This window comes from Pelophylax lessonae (genome assembly GCF_965119305.1).
Source record: "Pelophylax lessonae genome assembly, chromosome: 5".
NCBI lineage: Eukaryota > Metazoa > Chordata > Amphibia > Anura > Ranidae > Pelophylax > Pelophylax lessonae.
Genome location: NC_138772.1, coordinates 102,759,804 through 102,776,459, shown reverse-complemented (window position 1 = coordinate 102,776,459; position 16,656 = coordinate 102,759,804). Strand labels below are relative to the sequence as shown.

The window sequence follows — 16,656 nt, the reverse complement described above, 5'->3', positions numbered from 1 at the left end:
TACAAGTGTTATAAATTGAGCTGCAGTTCAGTGAGTAAAATAAGTATTTTATCCACAAACAAAACATAATTTAGTACTTGGTGCAGAAACCCTTGTTGGCAAGCACAGAGGTATGAGGTTTCATGTAGTTGGTTACTAGGTTTAGACACATCTCAGGAGGGATTTTGGTCCACTCTTCTTTACAGATCTCTACATCCTTAAGGATTGTTGGTTGTCGCTTGGCAACTCCAAGTTTCAGCTCCCTCTATAAATTTTCTATAGGATTAAGGTCTGGTGACTGACTAGGCCACTCCATGACCTTAATGTGCTTCTTCTTGAGCCACTCCTTTGTTGCCTTGGCGGTATGTTGTGGGTAACTGTCATTCTGCAAGACTCATCCATGACCCGTCGTCAGTGTTCTGGCTGAGGGAAGAAGGTTCTCATCCAAGATTTTACAATACATGGCCCCCTCCATTGACCCCCTCAATGCAGCAAAGTCAGCCTGTACCTTTAGCAGAGAAACAGCCCCAAAGCATATTGTTTTTCACCTCCGAACTTGACTGTAGGGATGGGGTTCTTAGGGTCATAGTCAGCATTTTTTATTCCTCCAAACACGGCGAGTCAAGTTAATGCCAAAGAGCTCAATTTTGGTTTCATCTGACCACAGCACTTTCTCCAAATCCTTCTCTGAATCATTTAGATGTTCATTGGCAAACTTCAGATGGGCCTGTACATTTGTCTTGAGGAGGGGGACCTTACGGGCACTGCAGGATTTTAATCCATGATGGCGTATTGCGTTACCAATGGTTTGTTTGGTGGCTGTGTTCCCAATTGCCTTAAGATCATTCACAATCTCCTCCCGTGTAGCTCTAGGCTGATCCCCCACTTTTCTCATGATCATCCTAACCCCATGAGTCGCAATCTTGCATGGAGCTCCAACCCGATGGCGATTGATGGTTATTTTGTATTTCTTCAATTTGTGAATAATCGCTCCAACAGTTGTCTCCTTCTTGCCGATGGTTTTTTAGCCCATTCCAGCCTTGTGCAGGTCTACAATCTTGTCCTTGACGTCCTTTGACCGCTCTTCTGGGCTTGCCCATTATGGTGAGGTTTGAATGGAGTGGACAGGTGTCTTTTATACACATAACGAGTTGTCTTTAGGAGCACCTTCTTAAATTGACAGGACTAATCTGTGTACCACATGAGTCTGTGGGAGCCAGAATTATTGTTGGTTGGAAGGGGATCAAATAGTTATTTTATACTCACTAAACTGCAACTCCATTTATAACATTTGTTTTATGTGGTTTTTTTTTCTGGATTTTTGGTTGATAGTCTGTCTATCATTTAAAATACACCTATGATAACATTTATAGATCCATCATTTTTTTGTAAGTGGGCAAACTTACAAAATCTGCAAGGGATAAAATAATTATCACTGTATATTTGCAGGGACAAATGTGCATTTGTTTTTTTATTTTTGTTTTTTTGCATAGGAACTGACAAAGAATTTGCAACCATGATCAGTCGATTTAGGGGGCAATGCTTGACTTGTGCAGACTATTCCTCCAGCTGCCTGTCTATTCAAAAGGACAGCACTTTCAGATGGTGAGCCAGAGGAACTGTCAGTGAACTAGGAGTGTGGTGATTACCGCACTAGTGTTCCACTGAGAGCCAGTCTCGGACACTGTCAGGTATGGGGGGCCCATTTGCACCCTAAATACCGATGTAACGGTAAAAAAAGGTGGAGTTAGCCTTTAATGCTATTATACACTTTTTGAGGACTGTGTCTTGTCAGAGAAGGAAAGTCGTTTTGTTTAGTCACTTCATTCCCTTATTTGATAAAATACATTACCTGCCTTCAGAAAATTTTGAGAAATCCAGCTCAGACATTTTTTCCTTATCTTAGGATTAAATCGTCCTCAGGTGAGTTTTTTTTTTTTTTTAATTGCTAGTATTTTTGGGAGACTTTGCCCTCACATTTTTGAGGGAAAACTCAAAATGCATCAGTTGTTACTAAACAAGATGGAATGTTCCCGTGAGAATGCCAATTGCAGTTACTACTGGCACTGCATTCCCCGCACTTTCAGAAGATACTCTTACTTCCTCTCATATTTTGGGAATGGGAAGTAATGGGACATCTTTGCAGTGGGGGCTCAGACAGAAGTTAAAACTTGACTTCTGATTCTTTCACAGCAATCCAAATAAAAACTGTGCAGGGGTTCAGTTTAACTTTACATTGACCTTGTATTGAAAGGACAAGTACACTTTCTAATAAGTCCCCACTCTCCGGCCCCGTCTGAGCCCCTGGCGCACACTTACCCCTCAATGGCAGCAGTGGCCTCAATGTTCACAGCCTGGATGTAGAATTTTCCGGCAGTGCCAACTGTATTGTAACTCCCCAAAGATATGACCAGCACAGTAGAATTGTTCCTACTATAGAAGTCTGGCTCTATTCGGGCCTGTGAATAATTACCCCTAGATAAGCTTAGGGGACTGGGAAGGGATGGCAGGGGGAGAGAGAAAGTACTGGATCAACTGCAGGTATAGGATTGTGTATACGGGATTGTATGGTTGGGTTTTCAATACTGTTTTTTCTTTCTTTTTTTTTTTGGCTGAACAAGATGAACTTGTGTCTTTTTTTCAACCTGACTAACTATGTAACTCTGTAACTATGTAAAGGTAATCATGCACCAAACACCCGCTGGTTACTTCTATTTTATACTGTTAAAATGTATGATCTTTGTTATTCTGAAACAGAGCAGTAGAATTTCATTTTGGAAATGTGTAACTATTTCTGCATGCCCTCCCTAACTTTATGGTTAATCCAAATAAACATAATTGCATGTGCGCAGTCACGTGACAGCACTCCTCAATGAGAGTCTCCTATTTTGGGGATAAAAGAAAAGACTCATTGGTCACCATTGTCACATGACTTTGCTGACCAATAACCATGAGTAATTGCCCACATTAGTCCCCTCCGGGGCTTTACACAGATCTGTACATTGGCAGTTGTGTACAGGAGGAGATTCTTAGCACATGCAAATAAGTGCAACAAAAAGACGGGGGGGTCGAGAATGGAGGGTGTTAGGAATTTATCTTTATTTTTTTAGGTACAAGAGTGGAATTACCCTTTAAATGCGGTGGCTGTATTTTTGTTAAGGCTTTTTTTTCCTTTCTTTTTTACCTGGTGATCCTGCCAGCAACCCCCGATTTAGGATGTCTTCATTCTGAATGGAGGAGCTGGGGACAGCCATTGGACAGAAGCATTGTCACTCTATTGAGAGGGTAGTGTTAGATACAGTAGCAGATTTAGATGGACTTGACCAACAAATTAAAGATAATCTCCAACTAACTTTTTAAGCAGTTACAGAAACTTTTTTTTTTTTTTTTTTTGCCTTTTAGGATAAAGATTTTACATAAATGAATAGAACCTGATCATTGTAAGCACCCCGGTCAGTGGTAAATGGTTTCTCGCATCCCTCTGACACTATTGCTGGACAGCTTGGTCTGTTAAAGTAATTTGAAAAGTTCACACTTTCTGGACAGATCAGCAGGTAAAAATAAAAAAATAAATAAAATGAATGCAGCCACCACATCTAAAAATTGGTAACCTGCAATATAATCATTTCTTTTTGTTTTTGGGTTTTATACTGCTACATTAATTCAGTGATGGGTTTAGGTTATCTTCAGATACATAGAGAATTTTTCTGTGTACATTTCTGTAAGGGCTCTTTCACACAGCCGCTCCGTGTGAGAGCTCCGCTGCGGTCCTTTTTTTTCCACGGAGCGGATGACATTTCTGTCATCTGCTCCGTTTGCCCGCATATCATCCCATCCGTTTGCGGATGATATGCGGACATAATGTATGTCTATGGGGGTTTGCGGATGACACCGCTGACATCCGATTTTCCTTCCTTTCCGTTTTTTGAACGGAACAAAAATAGGGTTTTGTTCAGTTCCAAAAAACGGAACAGAACTGACAGGAAGAAAATCGGATGTCAGCGGATGGTATTCCGCTGACATCCGCAATGCCATAGACTTACATTATGTCCGCAAATCATCCGCAAAAAAATAGGATGATTTGCGGACATACGGAGCGCCCGTGTGAAAGGACCCTAACAGTCTCTATTCCCAGGACCTAATGTCAATCACATGGGCTGCTGTGGCTATTGTTATGCCTCTGTATATTTATGACAACATTTGAATTCTCTTTTTTTCTGACCATTTAGGAGTTCCTTATTTATATAGTTATGCTTTTTATCTGCTCATATTCTCAGGTGTAGCTGATGAGATGGCCTTTACCGAGGAGTGCAGACGTCGGGGACAGAACGCTCTGCCATCAAGCAGCAGCAGAAGCACCAGGCCTCACCATCCTCCTGGCGTCTCCAGGCACATTCACGGTTACAGAAATGACGAGGAAGGGCAGCAAGATATACTGAGGGACATCTATGGGGAAGCTCTCCTTCACTCAGCAGGTGTGCAAAAACAGCATAATGAGGAGTTTAATGATGGTAACGTGCACATTAGCCAGTCAAGCAAGTGCACAACACTGCCGGAAAAACAACAAAAAAGCTGTTGCTCTTGTTCAGTGATGTAGTACAACACACACCGGTATTTATCCATCAAAAAGCATACACAGCTCAGCGAATTAAGTTACAACTTTATAACAACTGTATTGGGCCTCATCCAGTATGTAAAAGAACTGCCTATACTGCTCTGATATCTTCAGGATCAAATTCATATTTAAAAAAATAAAAGAAAAGCCAGCGCTTCCTAAATGGCCAGAGTAGTAAACCTCTTTAAATCGAATGGAGCCTCTGTAGTGTCTTTACTTTTCATGGGAAGATTATCTCATGTGGTTGAGGGAGGGAGAGTGCTGCAATCTTGTGCTGACTTCATCCCAGAGGGAGAGCCTAATTACCATCAGTTTAAAATTCATATTTTAGTCTCTAACTTTCAATTTTAGTGCCATGTGAAAGTAGAGGTGCGTAGTTTTATTCTAGATACTTTGATAACTACAGCAATTTAAAGGCTAAGTTCACCTTTGGAATATATTACATCCCTATTTAGGTTGTAAGATGTTGTAGTACCTGCCCCGCTCACCCCCTTCCCCTGTGACAGCACGTGAGGGATTCTCTCCACAGCAGTCACAATCAAATTCAAAATCAGCATGGTTCCACCCGCACAGTTGCTTCATTCATTTATTGCAATCTGTGAATGAATAAACTACATCTTCCACCACGGCACATGGCTTGTAGTTCTCAATGGACTGCATGGGCACTGATGAGCGCCCTCATAGTCTACTGATACTTCCTCCAGCTTTCAAACAAAGCCCATACAGAGGTATGGGCAAGAAAGCTGGAGGATGTGTCTGTATAGGAGCCTTGCATTGCACCCATGATCAACTGATTGTGGGTGCAATGTTTTGCAGGCTTCTGTAGGAAAAAAATAATAAATGCATTTTTTTCTGCACAAATATGTTTATTATTTTTTCCAGAAAGGTGAACTTCACCTTTAATGAAGAGCTTAATTGCTTTGCTCAGAACTGCTGCCCAGAGAAAGATGAACAGTCTTGTCCTTTGCATGAACCAAAATGACCAGGAACATAACCAACACTCCATGTATGAAAGTCGGTCAAGTTGATTGTTGCTACACAAAAAGTGATGTACAAATTAGCTTTCTGTGTGACCACACTGGTAAAATTGTAAATGAGACCCAAGTCATTTTCAGTCTCCTATTAGAATATATAAAATGCAGATGGATATATACTTTCTAACCAGGCCCGGTTTTATATTTTATGCCCTCATAGTGTTGTCCTACTCCAGCCCTTTGCAAACAGTTCATTTCTACTGTAGGTGTACATGACCAGAGTGAGTGAGCTGTAGGTACAAGATTCCAGCAACAAAAACACCAACTGTACTAAAACAGCAACAATGATGATTTGACTGGGTGGAATTGGCAGGCAGGGTGCCAGTCCAGAACTTTAATTATATTCAAGAATGTATTCCTGTCAATCGCCAACAGTGTGGGTGGCCGTGTGCTCCCACTCTTAGCCCTGCTACCTGAGGCCATGGCCTATGTTGTCTATAAATCGAAATCGAGCCCTGTTTAATACAGGTTGAAACAAACATGTTAACAGTGACAGCTAGCGAGAGATTAATGTCATGTGAGCACGTAATTAAAAATGGATAGCTTATTTCTAAAAATTACTTCTCAAATATATTTATACTTTGGATATTATATAGTTGTTAGCTTCAATGTGGAGGATAGCTTTGCAGTGAATAGCTAATAATAGACTGTTAGCACCTTATGTACCCAGTGGTTTGGTGATTCAGAATTCTAAATTTTACTTTGACACTTATTATGGAAGCTTTCTTTCCATGTGCTGGGACTGCACAAGCTGTGCTGTATAGATGACAGTAGAAAGGAAACCTTTACTGGGATAATATGTAATACTTGTCATATACTGCTCACGTTTTAGCTGATCGATGCTGGATTGCCCAACATTTGAGCAGTACATGGCCCTGCTGGCACCGTTCCAATCTACAAAAACAGTTGTACAGTCAACTTCTGTCGAAGAAGTCTGTCAGAAAGTTATTGACCCAACAGCACCTGCATCCTATTAGATGCTTGAACTGTTTGGACATACTAATATGCGGAGGCATCAGCTGCCAGTTAGAGTAGATGGAGGAATCTGTGAGGTTTCTTTGGCTAGCTTAGGCACACCTCTACTTTTAAAATGATTCTAGCTTCCCAGTTGTTGTGCTGATCCTATAATGTTGATATTTTCTGAATCTCTGATCAGGAACAAGCATGCAGATAAGGTAGGGCTCAACAAACCCCAGGCACCAGGTCGACATGGCAACAAGAAATTGCGTCCTGGCGCCTGGGCTGCCTCCCGAATGCTCCACAGACTCCTCATGCCCCCTTCCCCCCCCCGTTATGTTTCCTGGGCTCCGCCTCTTGCCCATGTGATCCTGGAATCGGCATAGTGGGTGCCGCCTGGTAGAGGGGAGAGAGGAGAGCGGACACAAGCCCACTTCTTGTTGCTGACGCTTCCGGGTCCCTGGCGACAGTTTTCCTGCCCGTCAAGGCTGGGAAAGAATGCAATGCAGTGCAATATGCATTGCATTACATTCAGTGGAGCACAGGGGAGACATTTAGGGTCTTTTAAGTCACCTGTCACCAAAATAATCATCACATAGGGGACTTTTTGTCTCTTATGCAATGGGAAAAAAAAAAGTTTGATTTAAGGATTGGATCGGATGTCAGCGGACATGTCTCCACTGACATCCGATGCCCATAGAGATGCATGGGGCATCCGTTCAGATCCGCCTGAAAAATTGACAGGCGGATCTGAACGGTCCGCTAGTGTGAAAGGGACCTTAAGGTTTATCGGCCCTAGAAAATGAGGGAGTGTGTGAAACCAATTGTCCCACTGCTTTATGCCACTTTATGGCACCTTTCACATACAGTGGTCCTATAAATAGTGGCACTTGTCATCTCCCAGACCACCATGTAACCATTTATCCGTGGCAATATATCCTGGCCTGTAAAACAGAAGAGGTAGAGCCCCCCTTAATTTGGTTTATAAGTTTATTTCACAGTAATAAAACAACATTAATTTTTAATGCTGCTAGTTGCAGCAAAATAATTGTAAACACCAGCAGGATATTCTAGCCCTGATGTTCTGCTTGGAAATGTTGTAGAATGCTTGTTGAATGTCATGCCCTGCTGGTCTGTCCATCACCCCATGCTGACATTTGCACAGTAAACAGAGTGTGACGTATACCAAAGCTAATCTTCTGTAATATTAATGTATTACAAGTTTCTGGTTTACTTCTGCACAGTAGTAGAATCAAACCTGCTTTTTTGCATTTCTTAGGCTGCATTCACACCTGAGCGGCCGTGTCACATGAAAAACGCACCAAAGAAGTAATGCCAAATGCATTTGGTGACATGCTTTTTTTTTCATGTGGAAAACACACAAAAAAAAGTGCAATTCCTACCAGCGTTTGGGGTGTCATTCAGAAACAATGGCACCGCCAGGGCGACATGCATTTTTGCACGTTTACAGAGACAGGTAGAAAAATGCTAGTTTCTGCTCGTGTTTTCAGGTGTGAATGCAGCCTTAGAATTAATGTAGCTTTGTGGCTAAAATAATATTCTATTATATGAAATAGATATATCACTGAGGAATGGCGTTCTTGCTCAGAGGCAGGTTATGTCCTGAGTTGTATTGAAAAATTAATGAAATAAGACCTTTCAGTGTGAAGCCCCCCAGCACAATATGTTATGCAATCTGTGCTGTAAGAGTCATTGAAGAAGTATGAGAAATACAGTTGTATCCTACCATGTGGACATTCTTGAAAGGAAAAAAATAGTAATTAATAAAACTGAATGCATGTATATATGCATTTATGTGAAATAGGACAGCTGTATATGCTGTACAATATTCTAAATATTGTGTTTAATGGAAAACGCTAAAATATTAAAGCTTGGAGTAAGGAGTGTGCTAAGTGATGATAATACCCATTTATGCTCATACTCAGCCACATATAAGGAAACCTGTCACCAGAAAAACATGTACGCTGACATTGCTAATCACTGCTTTCAGGAAATGCTGGTTGCCTGACATTCATTCTGTCTGTGGGTTAGTAATCCAGGGCACATTTGCAGATGATGACTGCTGATTTTTCTCCAACAAGCCCAATTGGCCTATTTTATCATTTCAATTATTCTAGTCTTGAGACCATTGGGTCAGCATAACAGCCAGCCAGCTACTATTCTTTTTAGGAAAAGGTGTACAATGGCAATCTCCAAACTGGATCCCATTCCCATTGGATAGTTAGGAATCGTGGGCAGAATTGGCGTGATTCTGCCTGCAATTTCACACTACACCAAAACGTGCAACAAGCATTTGGTTGTCATTTATCCTGAATGGCACCCCACGATTTTGCTGCTCGACAAAACTCATGAGAAAAGAGGCCAAATACACATGTATAAGGGGCAAAATGTGGTCCCTGAGCTTCTTTGGTGCAACAAATGTGTATAGGGCAGCTCATTAAAATAAATGGACTGCCCTAAGTGCGACACACGGAAACGTGTGCAAATTACACTTTTTCAAATATGAAGTGGGAACTTGCGTTCCCTCTACACAATATGTTAATGAAGCCTTATTCTCACAGGTGTTCTTTATTGTCTTGGTCCTAGGGCATGTCTTGTCTTCCTCTGTGGGCCCCATTCATGTTTGTGGGGAATTTTAGACACCTGACCAGAGGAAGGCGCAGGCAGACAGTTTCAGAGGACTTTGCTAAACAAGGGCACAGATTTGAGTGGGTCATGTAAGAACTGGTTTCTATACACTTTAATTGCATGTTGGGAGTGGGGATGCTGCCACTAGCTGAACACTTAAATTGTAGGAGGAGGCCATGGCTTAAGATGGACAAAACTTCTCATTTAGGAAACATGTGGTGACTTTTCCAGTGTGCTAGAAAGGTCACTTAGGACTAGGGAGATGGGTTCTGTAATGGAGGTTTACAGTGGTGTGTAGGACATGCCATCCATATGTCACAACCCTGTGTCTAAGACGTTGATGGGTTGATTTACTGAAGGGAAATAGACTGTGCACTTTTAAAGTGCAGTTGCTTCAAAGCTTAGTAAATGAGACAAAACTTCACTTTGCAAAGAATAGCCAATCACATGCAAGAAAAATTGAAAAAACAAATTTTTGCTTGCATGCTTTTTTGCTTCCTCTCATTTACTAAGGTCTGGAGCAGCTCTTTGTAGAGTGCAACTGCACTTGCAAAGTGCGCAGTCTATTTGGCTTTAGTAAATGAACCCCAATGATACATAAACATTACCCCCAAATTCCATTTTGCAGGAACCGCCCTATAATTTGATTCATGTAAGTCTCAAGTATTTTAGTAGTACTCTGAGACTGTATTCAAATAATCCTCCCAAAAAGGAGATGGGACTTCCAGATAACCACCATATATACAAGAGTGTGAATGTTTTAGCCATGTGTATGATGGTAGCGGTAGTAGGTGCCGTTTTCAGTACATGGTAGTGGTACTAGGTGCCATTTTCAGCACATGGTAGTGGTACTAGGTGCCATTTTCAGCACATGGTAGTGGTAGTAGGAGCCATTTTCAGTACATGGTAGTGGTAGTAGGAGCCATTTTCAGTACATGGTAGTGGTAGTAGGAGCCATTTTCAGCACATGGTAGTGGTAGTAGGAGCCATTTTCAGCACATGGTAGTGGTAGTAGGTGCCATTTGCAGCACATGGTAGTGGTAGTAGAAGCCATTTTCAGCACATGGTAGTGGTAGTAGGAGCCATTTTCAGCACATGGTAGTGGTACTAGATGCCATTTTCATTTGCAAAGAACTGCATGCGGACGTTCCATTTTTATCTATAACTGATATCTATAACTGAATCACTAACTACAATTCCTGACATCGCTATGCTGCCTTTTGTTTTGTTTGAAATCACAAGCATTTTCCCTGCATGGCTTCTTTTAAATCCCGTCTCTGTTTCTGTAGCACTATGGAAGTGGAGTAGGTTGTCACTGCTTGGATATAAAATCTAAATGATGTATGTTCAAATGCCTATATGTTTTTTAGAAATAATTAAAGCTCTATTGCAGTTAAGTGATTTGGCTCAAAGAGCAATGATGGACAGTAACCTGGAGCAACCTTACAGCTTAGAGCAGGTACTCACATTATTTATAGTTGATTTTGGGGGAGACTGCACATTGCTGCCCTTTTAACCCTAAAAGAAGTAGTTCATCCCTCCACTTTAAAGTGATAGTAAAGGATCACTTTATATTTTAAAAAAAACAAACAAACATGTTCTACTTCCCTGCTCTGTGCAATGGTTTTGCACACAGCAGCCCCGATCCTCCTCTTGGATCCACCACTAATGCTCCCAACCCCTCCCCCCCCCCCCCCCGTTATGGTATGGGGCACTCCTGCATGCTCATTCCCAAGCTGGCCTTGTGTGTCAATAGGCACAGAGAGCAGGGCACGGCCTGGCTCTCGCTGCTGTCTCTGAGCAAATGAGGAGGGAGAGAGCCTTTGCTCACTTGCACCTCGCTGGATTGAGATCAGGCTTAGGTCAGTATAAGGGGGGGATTGATATCAGGCTTAGGTAAGTATAAAAAGGGGGGGGGTATCTGCATACAAAAAATGCATTAAAGGATAAGCTTACTTTTTAGAAATAAATAGTAAATGCACATTTTTTTGTAGGTAAAAAAATGTGCATTTTTTGGGGGGAGCCTGTAAAGCATTGCACCAGCGATCAGCAGATCTGCCAGTGTAGGTGTAGAGAAGATCCCCACTAGCTGTCAGATCGGAGAGGTGTGGGGGCCGGTCCGTTTGTTACATGTTAAACTCTGAATATGGGTGTAACATGATTCTATAATTCTAGATTATTCCGCATGATTCTATATTCTATAAGGTAAAAAAAAAAAATTCTGCCTTTAGGAATGTTGTTTCAGCTCTGTTGGTAGGTTGTAGCAAACTTTCTGTGACCAAAATCGATGTATACTGCTTAAACTGTATTCCAGAGTGCAGCTATAAGTGCTCTGCATTTGTTGTTCATTCACCCTGGCTTAACACCATCACTTTGGTCCAAATCGTTGGCTCATTTTACCTGTTTATTGTGTTTATGGTGCTTTACCCAGTGAATTCATCAGAAGATCAAACAATTTATTGACTTCATTTGCCCAAAATTGTCCATGCGGCCTTAAAGCAAATCTATCCTGAAATTGGTTCAAAGCCTGCCATTGCTCACCCCCTGTTAAAACTGCTGATTGTTGGGGTGTCATACTAACCACAGGGTAAAGTCAGAGGTCCTAATCTGCGTACTTGTTCTGGGTCAGTCACTCAAAGTATTGAAGCTAAACAAGCTTTGAAAGCCAGGCAAATCGATACAAATGGTGCTCAAGTGGAAAAAAAGGATACAGTGTTGCCTCAGGGAAACGTAGGAATATGTCCTTTCCAGGTAAAACCTTCTTTATAGACTTGATATATCACATAAAATGGCATCCTGAAAGAGACCTTCTCAACCCTTACTGCGCAGAAAAAAATCCCTGTTGCGGATCCTGTTAGAGAGCATCCAGCCGCTGCCCTTTGCATGCATAACCAATGACCAGTTTCAAGGGTGAACCCTCTTCATCAGGGCTGGTTTGCTCACATGCTTGCTGTCTTTAAATTAGGGATGCACCGAATATTCGGCGGCCGAACATTATTCGGCCGAAAATAGAGAAAATGGCACTTTCGGTGTTCGGCCGAATAAATCAAAAGGCCGAATAATTTTGAGCCGAACAATGTCTCACCTTCCTCATTGCGGCTCGCGGTCCTCTATTATGATCTATGTAAAAAATGTCCTCTGCAGTAAGTAACCCTCTGATAATGTATGCAATGATCCTCTGTAGCTTCCGCCCTGACCGCTCACCTTCCTCATTGCGGCTCGCGGCTCCCTTCTCACACGCCGCCGGTGTCCTGTCCGGCCGCGAGTAGGGGGTGTGACATCACGCGCGCGTCCCGCCCCCTGCTCCTGACTGGCGGCTCCTTCACACTAGGTCCACGCCCCGCCCCCCTGTTCACGGCTTTTGGCTCTGGCTGCAGTTGAGGTATGTGATGTGGAGCTGAGAACATTTGGGGGAGAAGAATATGGTAGCTGGCAGCTGCACAAGCATTAGTGTGCAGACTGCCATATGTTGTTGCCACTTGCCATGCTAATTATATTAGAGTGCCCTATAAAGTGCCCCTTGACATAAAATGTGGCATCAGCGTGCCCCTTATTTTATGCTAAGGGACATGCTGATGAGCATATTTTATGTTAAGGGGCACTCTGATGGGCATATTTCATTTTAAGGGGCACGCTAATGGGCATATTTTATGTTAAGAGCAATGCTGATTTAAATGTTTTGTTTTGCCCATCAGAGTGCCCCCTAACATAAAATGTGCCCATCAGCGTGCCCCCTGACATAAAATGTGCCCATCAGAGTGCCCCCTAACATAAAATGTGCCCATCAGCGTGCCCCTTATTTTATGCTAAGGGACATGCTGATGAGCATATTTTATGTTAAGGGGCACTCTGATGAGCATATTTTATGTTAAGGGGCACTCTGATGGGCATATTTTATGTTAAGGGGCACGCTAATGGGCATATTTTATGTTAAAAAATGCGAAACACCGCGTTCGGTATTCGGCCTTCGGCCAAGCATTTCATTATTATTCGGCTTCGGCCAAGAATTTTATTTCGGTGCATCCCTACTTTAAATAGCCAATCTACTACTGCCTACAAATATAAATTACCGATGGGCATAGTTGCAGCTGGAACTGAGTACATTTAACCCTGATTTAACTGTTAGCCTACAGGAGTATCTAAATGCAGATCCTCCACTGGCTAAAAAACTGCTGGTAAGCAACCCCCACATCCTACCTTGTTGCTAGGATGTGAAAACTGTTTTCATGCCTGCAGTGCTGGATTTTCATGTCCTAGCAAAAAGTTAGGGCGTAAGGGTTGCTGACTAGGAGTTTTTTAGCCAGACTTTCGAGGGGACCCAAATGGCCTACATGAAAAACAATAAAATGAATGATAATTTTACAAAGCTGCACAGATTTCTGCTTGCAGGCAACCTGAATTTTCTAAAGGGGTGATGAGCAATGACAGGCTTCATGGCAAGTAATCCCAAATGTCATTCTCATACACCACCAGGAAACCTGTACTGAGGAAATGCAGATGCGGTCATTCCAGCCTGCCTCCTGAAAAAGCTAGTTACACAGTTGTCATGCTGATCCAATGGCTTTGAGCAGTTTAGCAGGTCAGACTTTATTCTGCATGCCTGTTCAAAGTAAATATCATAGAATGTTGCAGCATGAAACAGCCAGAAACTAGGATTTTCCATAGGAGATCACCAATGGCAGCCTTCATATTTTTCTTACTAAAGCTTAAAAAAACCTGTATAATGAGAGAATCATGGATGCCTCTATTGCTGACCATTCCTTCTGAAAATGCTTAGTTGCCTGGCTGCCATGCTGATGCATTGACTTTATGGCTTCACTGAGTCACTGATCTGGACCAAGTATTGAGAACAAGAATCCTTTTCTGACACTTGTTTGTAATATATATGTTTGGGGCTATGATTTCAAAAGCAGCAAATCCATATGCAGCCATGCAACAAAAATATTTTTGGGAGAAGGCAAGAGATTGCAGCCCCCATATCACTTTCATGTCACTTCAACACCTAGTTTACACAAAAATCTGGTTGGCCTCTTTTAGCTCTCTGGTGCTTCCTTGATGGATCCTCAGCACTGGAAAAATGTGACGTAGAGAATGGGTGTCATAGGCTGGGGGACATATATTTGCTGCACCCGACAGAGATGAATCTGGTGGGTAATTGTACCAGCTGACAATCTGAGAACTTGAAATATATGCTTTGGATGGACTCGCTCTTCTAGTGTTTTGGCTTAAGCTCATGGCCATATCTATAAGATATAGACATTTGGCAACTTAGGCCGAACATTAGAAGAATCCATTTAATGGCCACATATATTGGCACCACGTCTCCATAACGCTCCTAATTGGTTTGCTCCACAAAATTAAACCCCCAAAGTTAAGGGCTGGCTTTAGCCCCAAATTGCTGCTTAAAAGTAAAGTAAAGTGATCTCCAAACTGTGGCCCGGGAGCTAGATGCGGCCCTTTGCTTGCCTTTATCTGGCCTTTGGGACACTATTTCTCCCACTGATAAGAGGTACTATTCCTCCCACTGACAGCAAAGACATTACTATTTCTCCCACTGACACCAGTGATGAGGAACTATTCCTCCATTGACACCAATGATGAAGCACTATTCCTCCACTGACACCAATGATGAGGAACTATTCCTCCACTGACACCAATGATGAGGAACTATTCCTCAGCTGACACCAATGATGAGGAACTATTCCTCATCTGACACCAATGATGAGGAACTATTCCTCATCTGACACCAATGATGAGGAACTATTCCTCAGCTGACACCAATGACGAACTATTCCTCAGCTGACACCAATGATGAGGAACTATTCCTCAGCTCACACCAATGATTGGGCCCTATTCCTCCCACTGACACCAATGATGGGGCACTATTCCTCCCACTGACACCAATTATGAGGAACTATTCCTCCACTGACACCAATGATGAGGCACTCTTTCTCCCACTGACACCAATGATGGGGCCCTATTCCTCCCACTGACACCAGAGATGGGACATTATTCTCCTCATTGATACCATCGTTTGGGCACTATTCTTTTCACTGATACCATTTTCAGTGCCCACAGGCCACAGTCTGGCCCCCATAAGATCTAAAGGGCAGTACACTGGCCCTTTGCTTAGAAAGTTTGGAGACCCCTGGCATAGAAGATGACCTTTATTATAACTGATGAAATATAATTTAACTTGAAAATGAGTCACTGGGGGTTCTGTCACATCTTCCATTTTTGCATGCATATCATTAGATGTCAACATAAACTTATATTTTCAATCTCTCTCCTCCCATTTCCTAAAGAATATTGGTACAGTTATTGACACATCAGGTCGGAAATTGACCAGTCAGCCTAGTGAATAGACCCCTAGTTATTGATCATGATGGAAAGCAACACAAAAGCACAGTTTTTCCTCTGTAATGTTTTATTTTTAATACAAACTTTGCGACTTGCTACAGTTGCTTACTGACCATTTTTTCCCAGGACACAAAGACAGCAGCAAGAGAAAGAGACAGAAGCATCGAGAGGAGCAGAAGAAACTGAAGCCTTCCAGATCATACCACTAACCTGAACTCACCAGCTCTATTTACCCACGCTAGAGTGCACCGCCGCTATGTGGCCGCAGCATTAACACCTTGATCATTTTGAAGCTTTGTCACCGTTCTTGACGGAATCTAGAGATAGATGGCTGCTGCCTAAAGTGGCTCCCAATTGTTTGCTCGTTGTGAATGGACTGCCCTCTGCTGTTACAGTGATTTGTGCTCAGCCAAAGGACAGTATCATTGTCCAGCTCAGGGAAGTTTCTTCACAGCAATAGATTTCAGTACTACTTTGTTTTATTATGAGTTTTATTATTTCCCAGCTTTTGGAGTAGATTTAAATGTTGTAATTGAAGTAGCAATACCCAACCCTATGTTGGTTGTGTTTAAAGCAGTCCTTACATTAAAGTATAATTAAGCCAAGATCTGTTTTTTTTTTTTCTTTCATTTTTGGCAGTAGATAAGGTTTGCCAATCTTTCCTGAAAAAAAAAACCTAGTTGCTACCTACCCTGAAAATACAGCTGTTACAGTTGCTTCTCCTGAAATGTCATTTGCAATGTCTTTGCCTTTTATTAGCTGTGAATCTTACACTTTTCCTGGACTGCATTAAGGAACTTGAGTGACTTTGTTTCTACTCATACAAAATACTTGTTCTACTACATTTGCAGTGAATTGAAATCTGTATCGTACTCTGGTTGGTGCAACGTTTTACAGTGTAAGGACTATAAGAAATAGTCACTAAGATAGAAGTGAGTTTGTTTCTATGGTAAAGTTAAGTGACAATATAAAAATATGTGATAGTGTGAAGGAAACTAAAAATTGATTATTTCTATATTAATTGCATGAGGCAGGGTTCAATTTCCTGGCAAGTTAAGAAAT

At 42.0% G+C, this 16,656-nt stretch overlaps 1 protein-coding gene across 2 annotated transcripts in view; it reads left to right on the top strand.

Annotated features, from left to right (window-relative positions):
- DNAJB6 (DnaJ heat shock protein family (Hsp40) member B6) overlaps positions 1–16,199 on the top strand; it is a 123,911-nt gene extending 107,712 nt beyond the window's left edge. For both annotated transcript variants that reach the window (XM_082258047.1, XM_082258046.1), the window contains exons 8-9: positions 4,257–4,454; positions 15,721–16,199. In XM_082258047.1, the coding sequence (XP_082114173.1) occupies positions 4,257–4,454; positions 15,721–15,803 (281 nt within the window). In that variant the 3' untranslated portion in view covers positions 15,804–16,199. The remainder of the gene's footprint in view (positions 1–4,256; positions 4,455–15,720) is intronic.
- Positions 16,200–16,656: the final 457 nt, after the last annotated feature.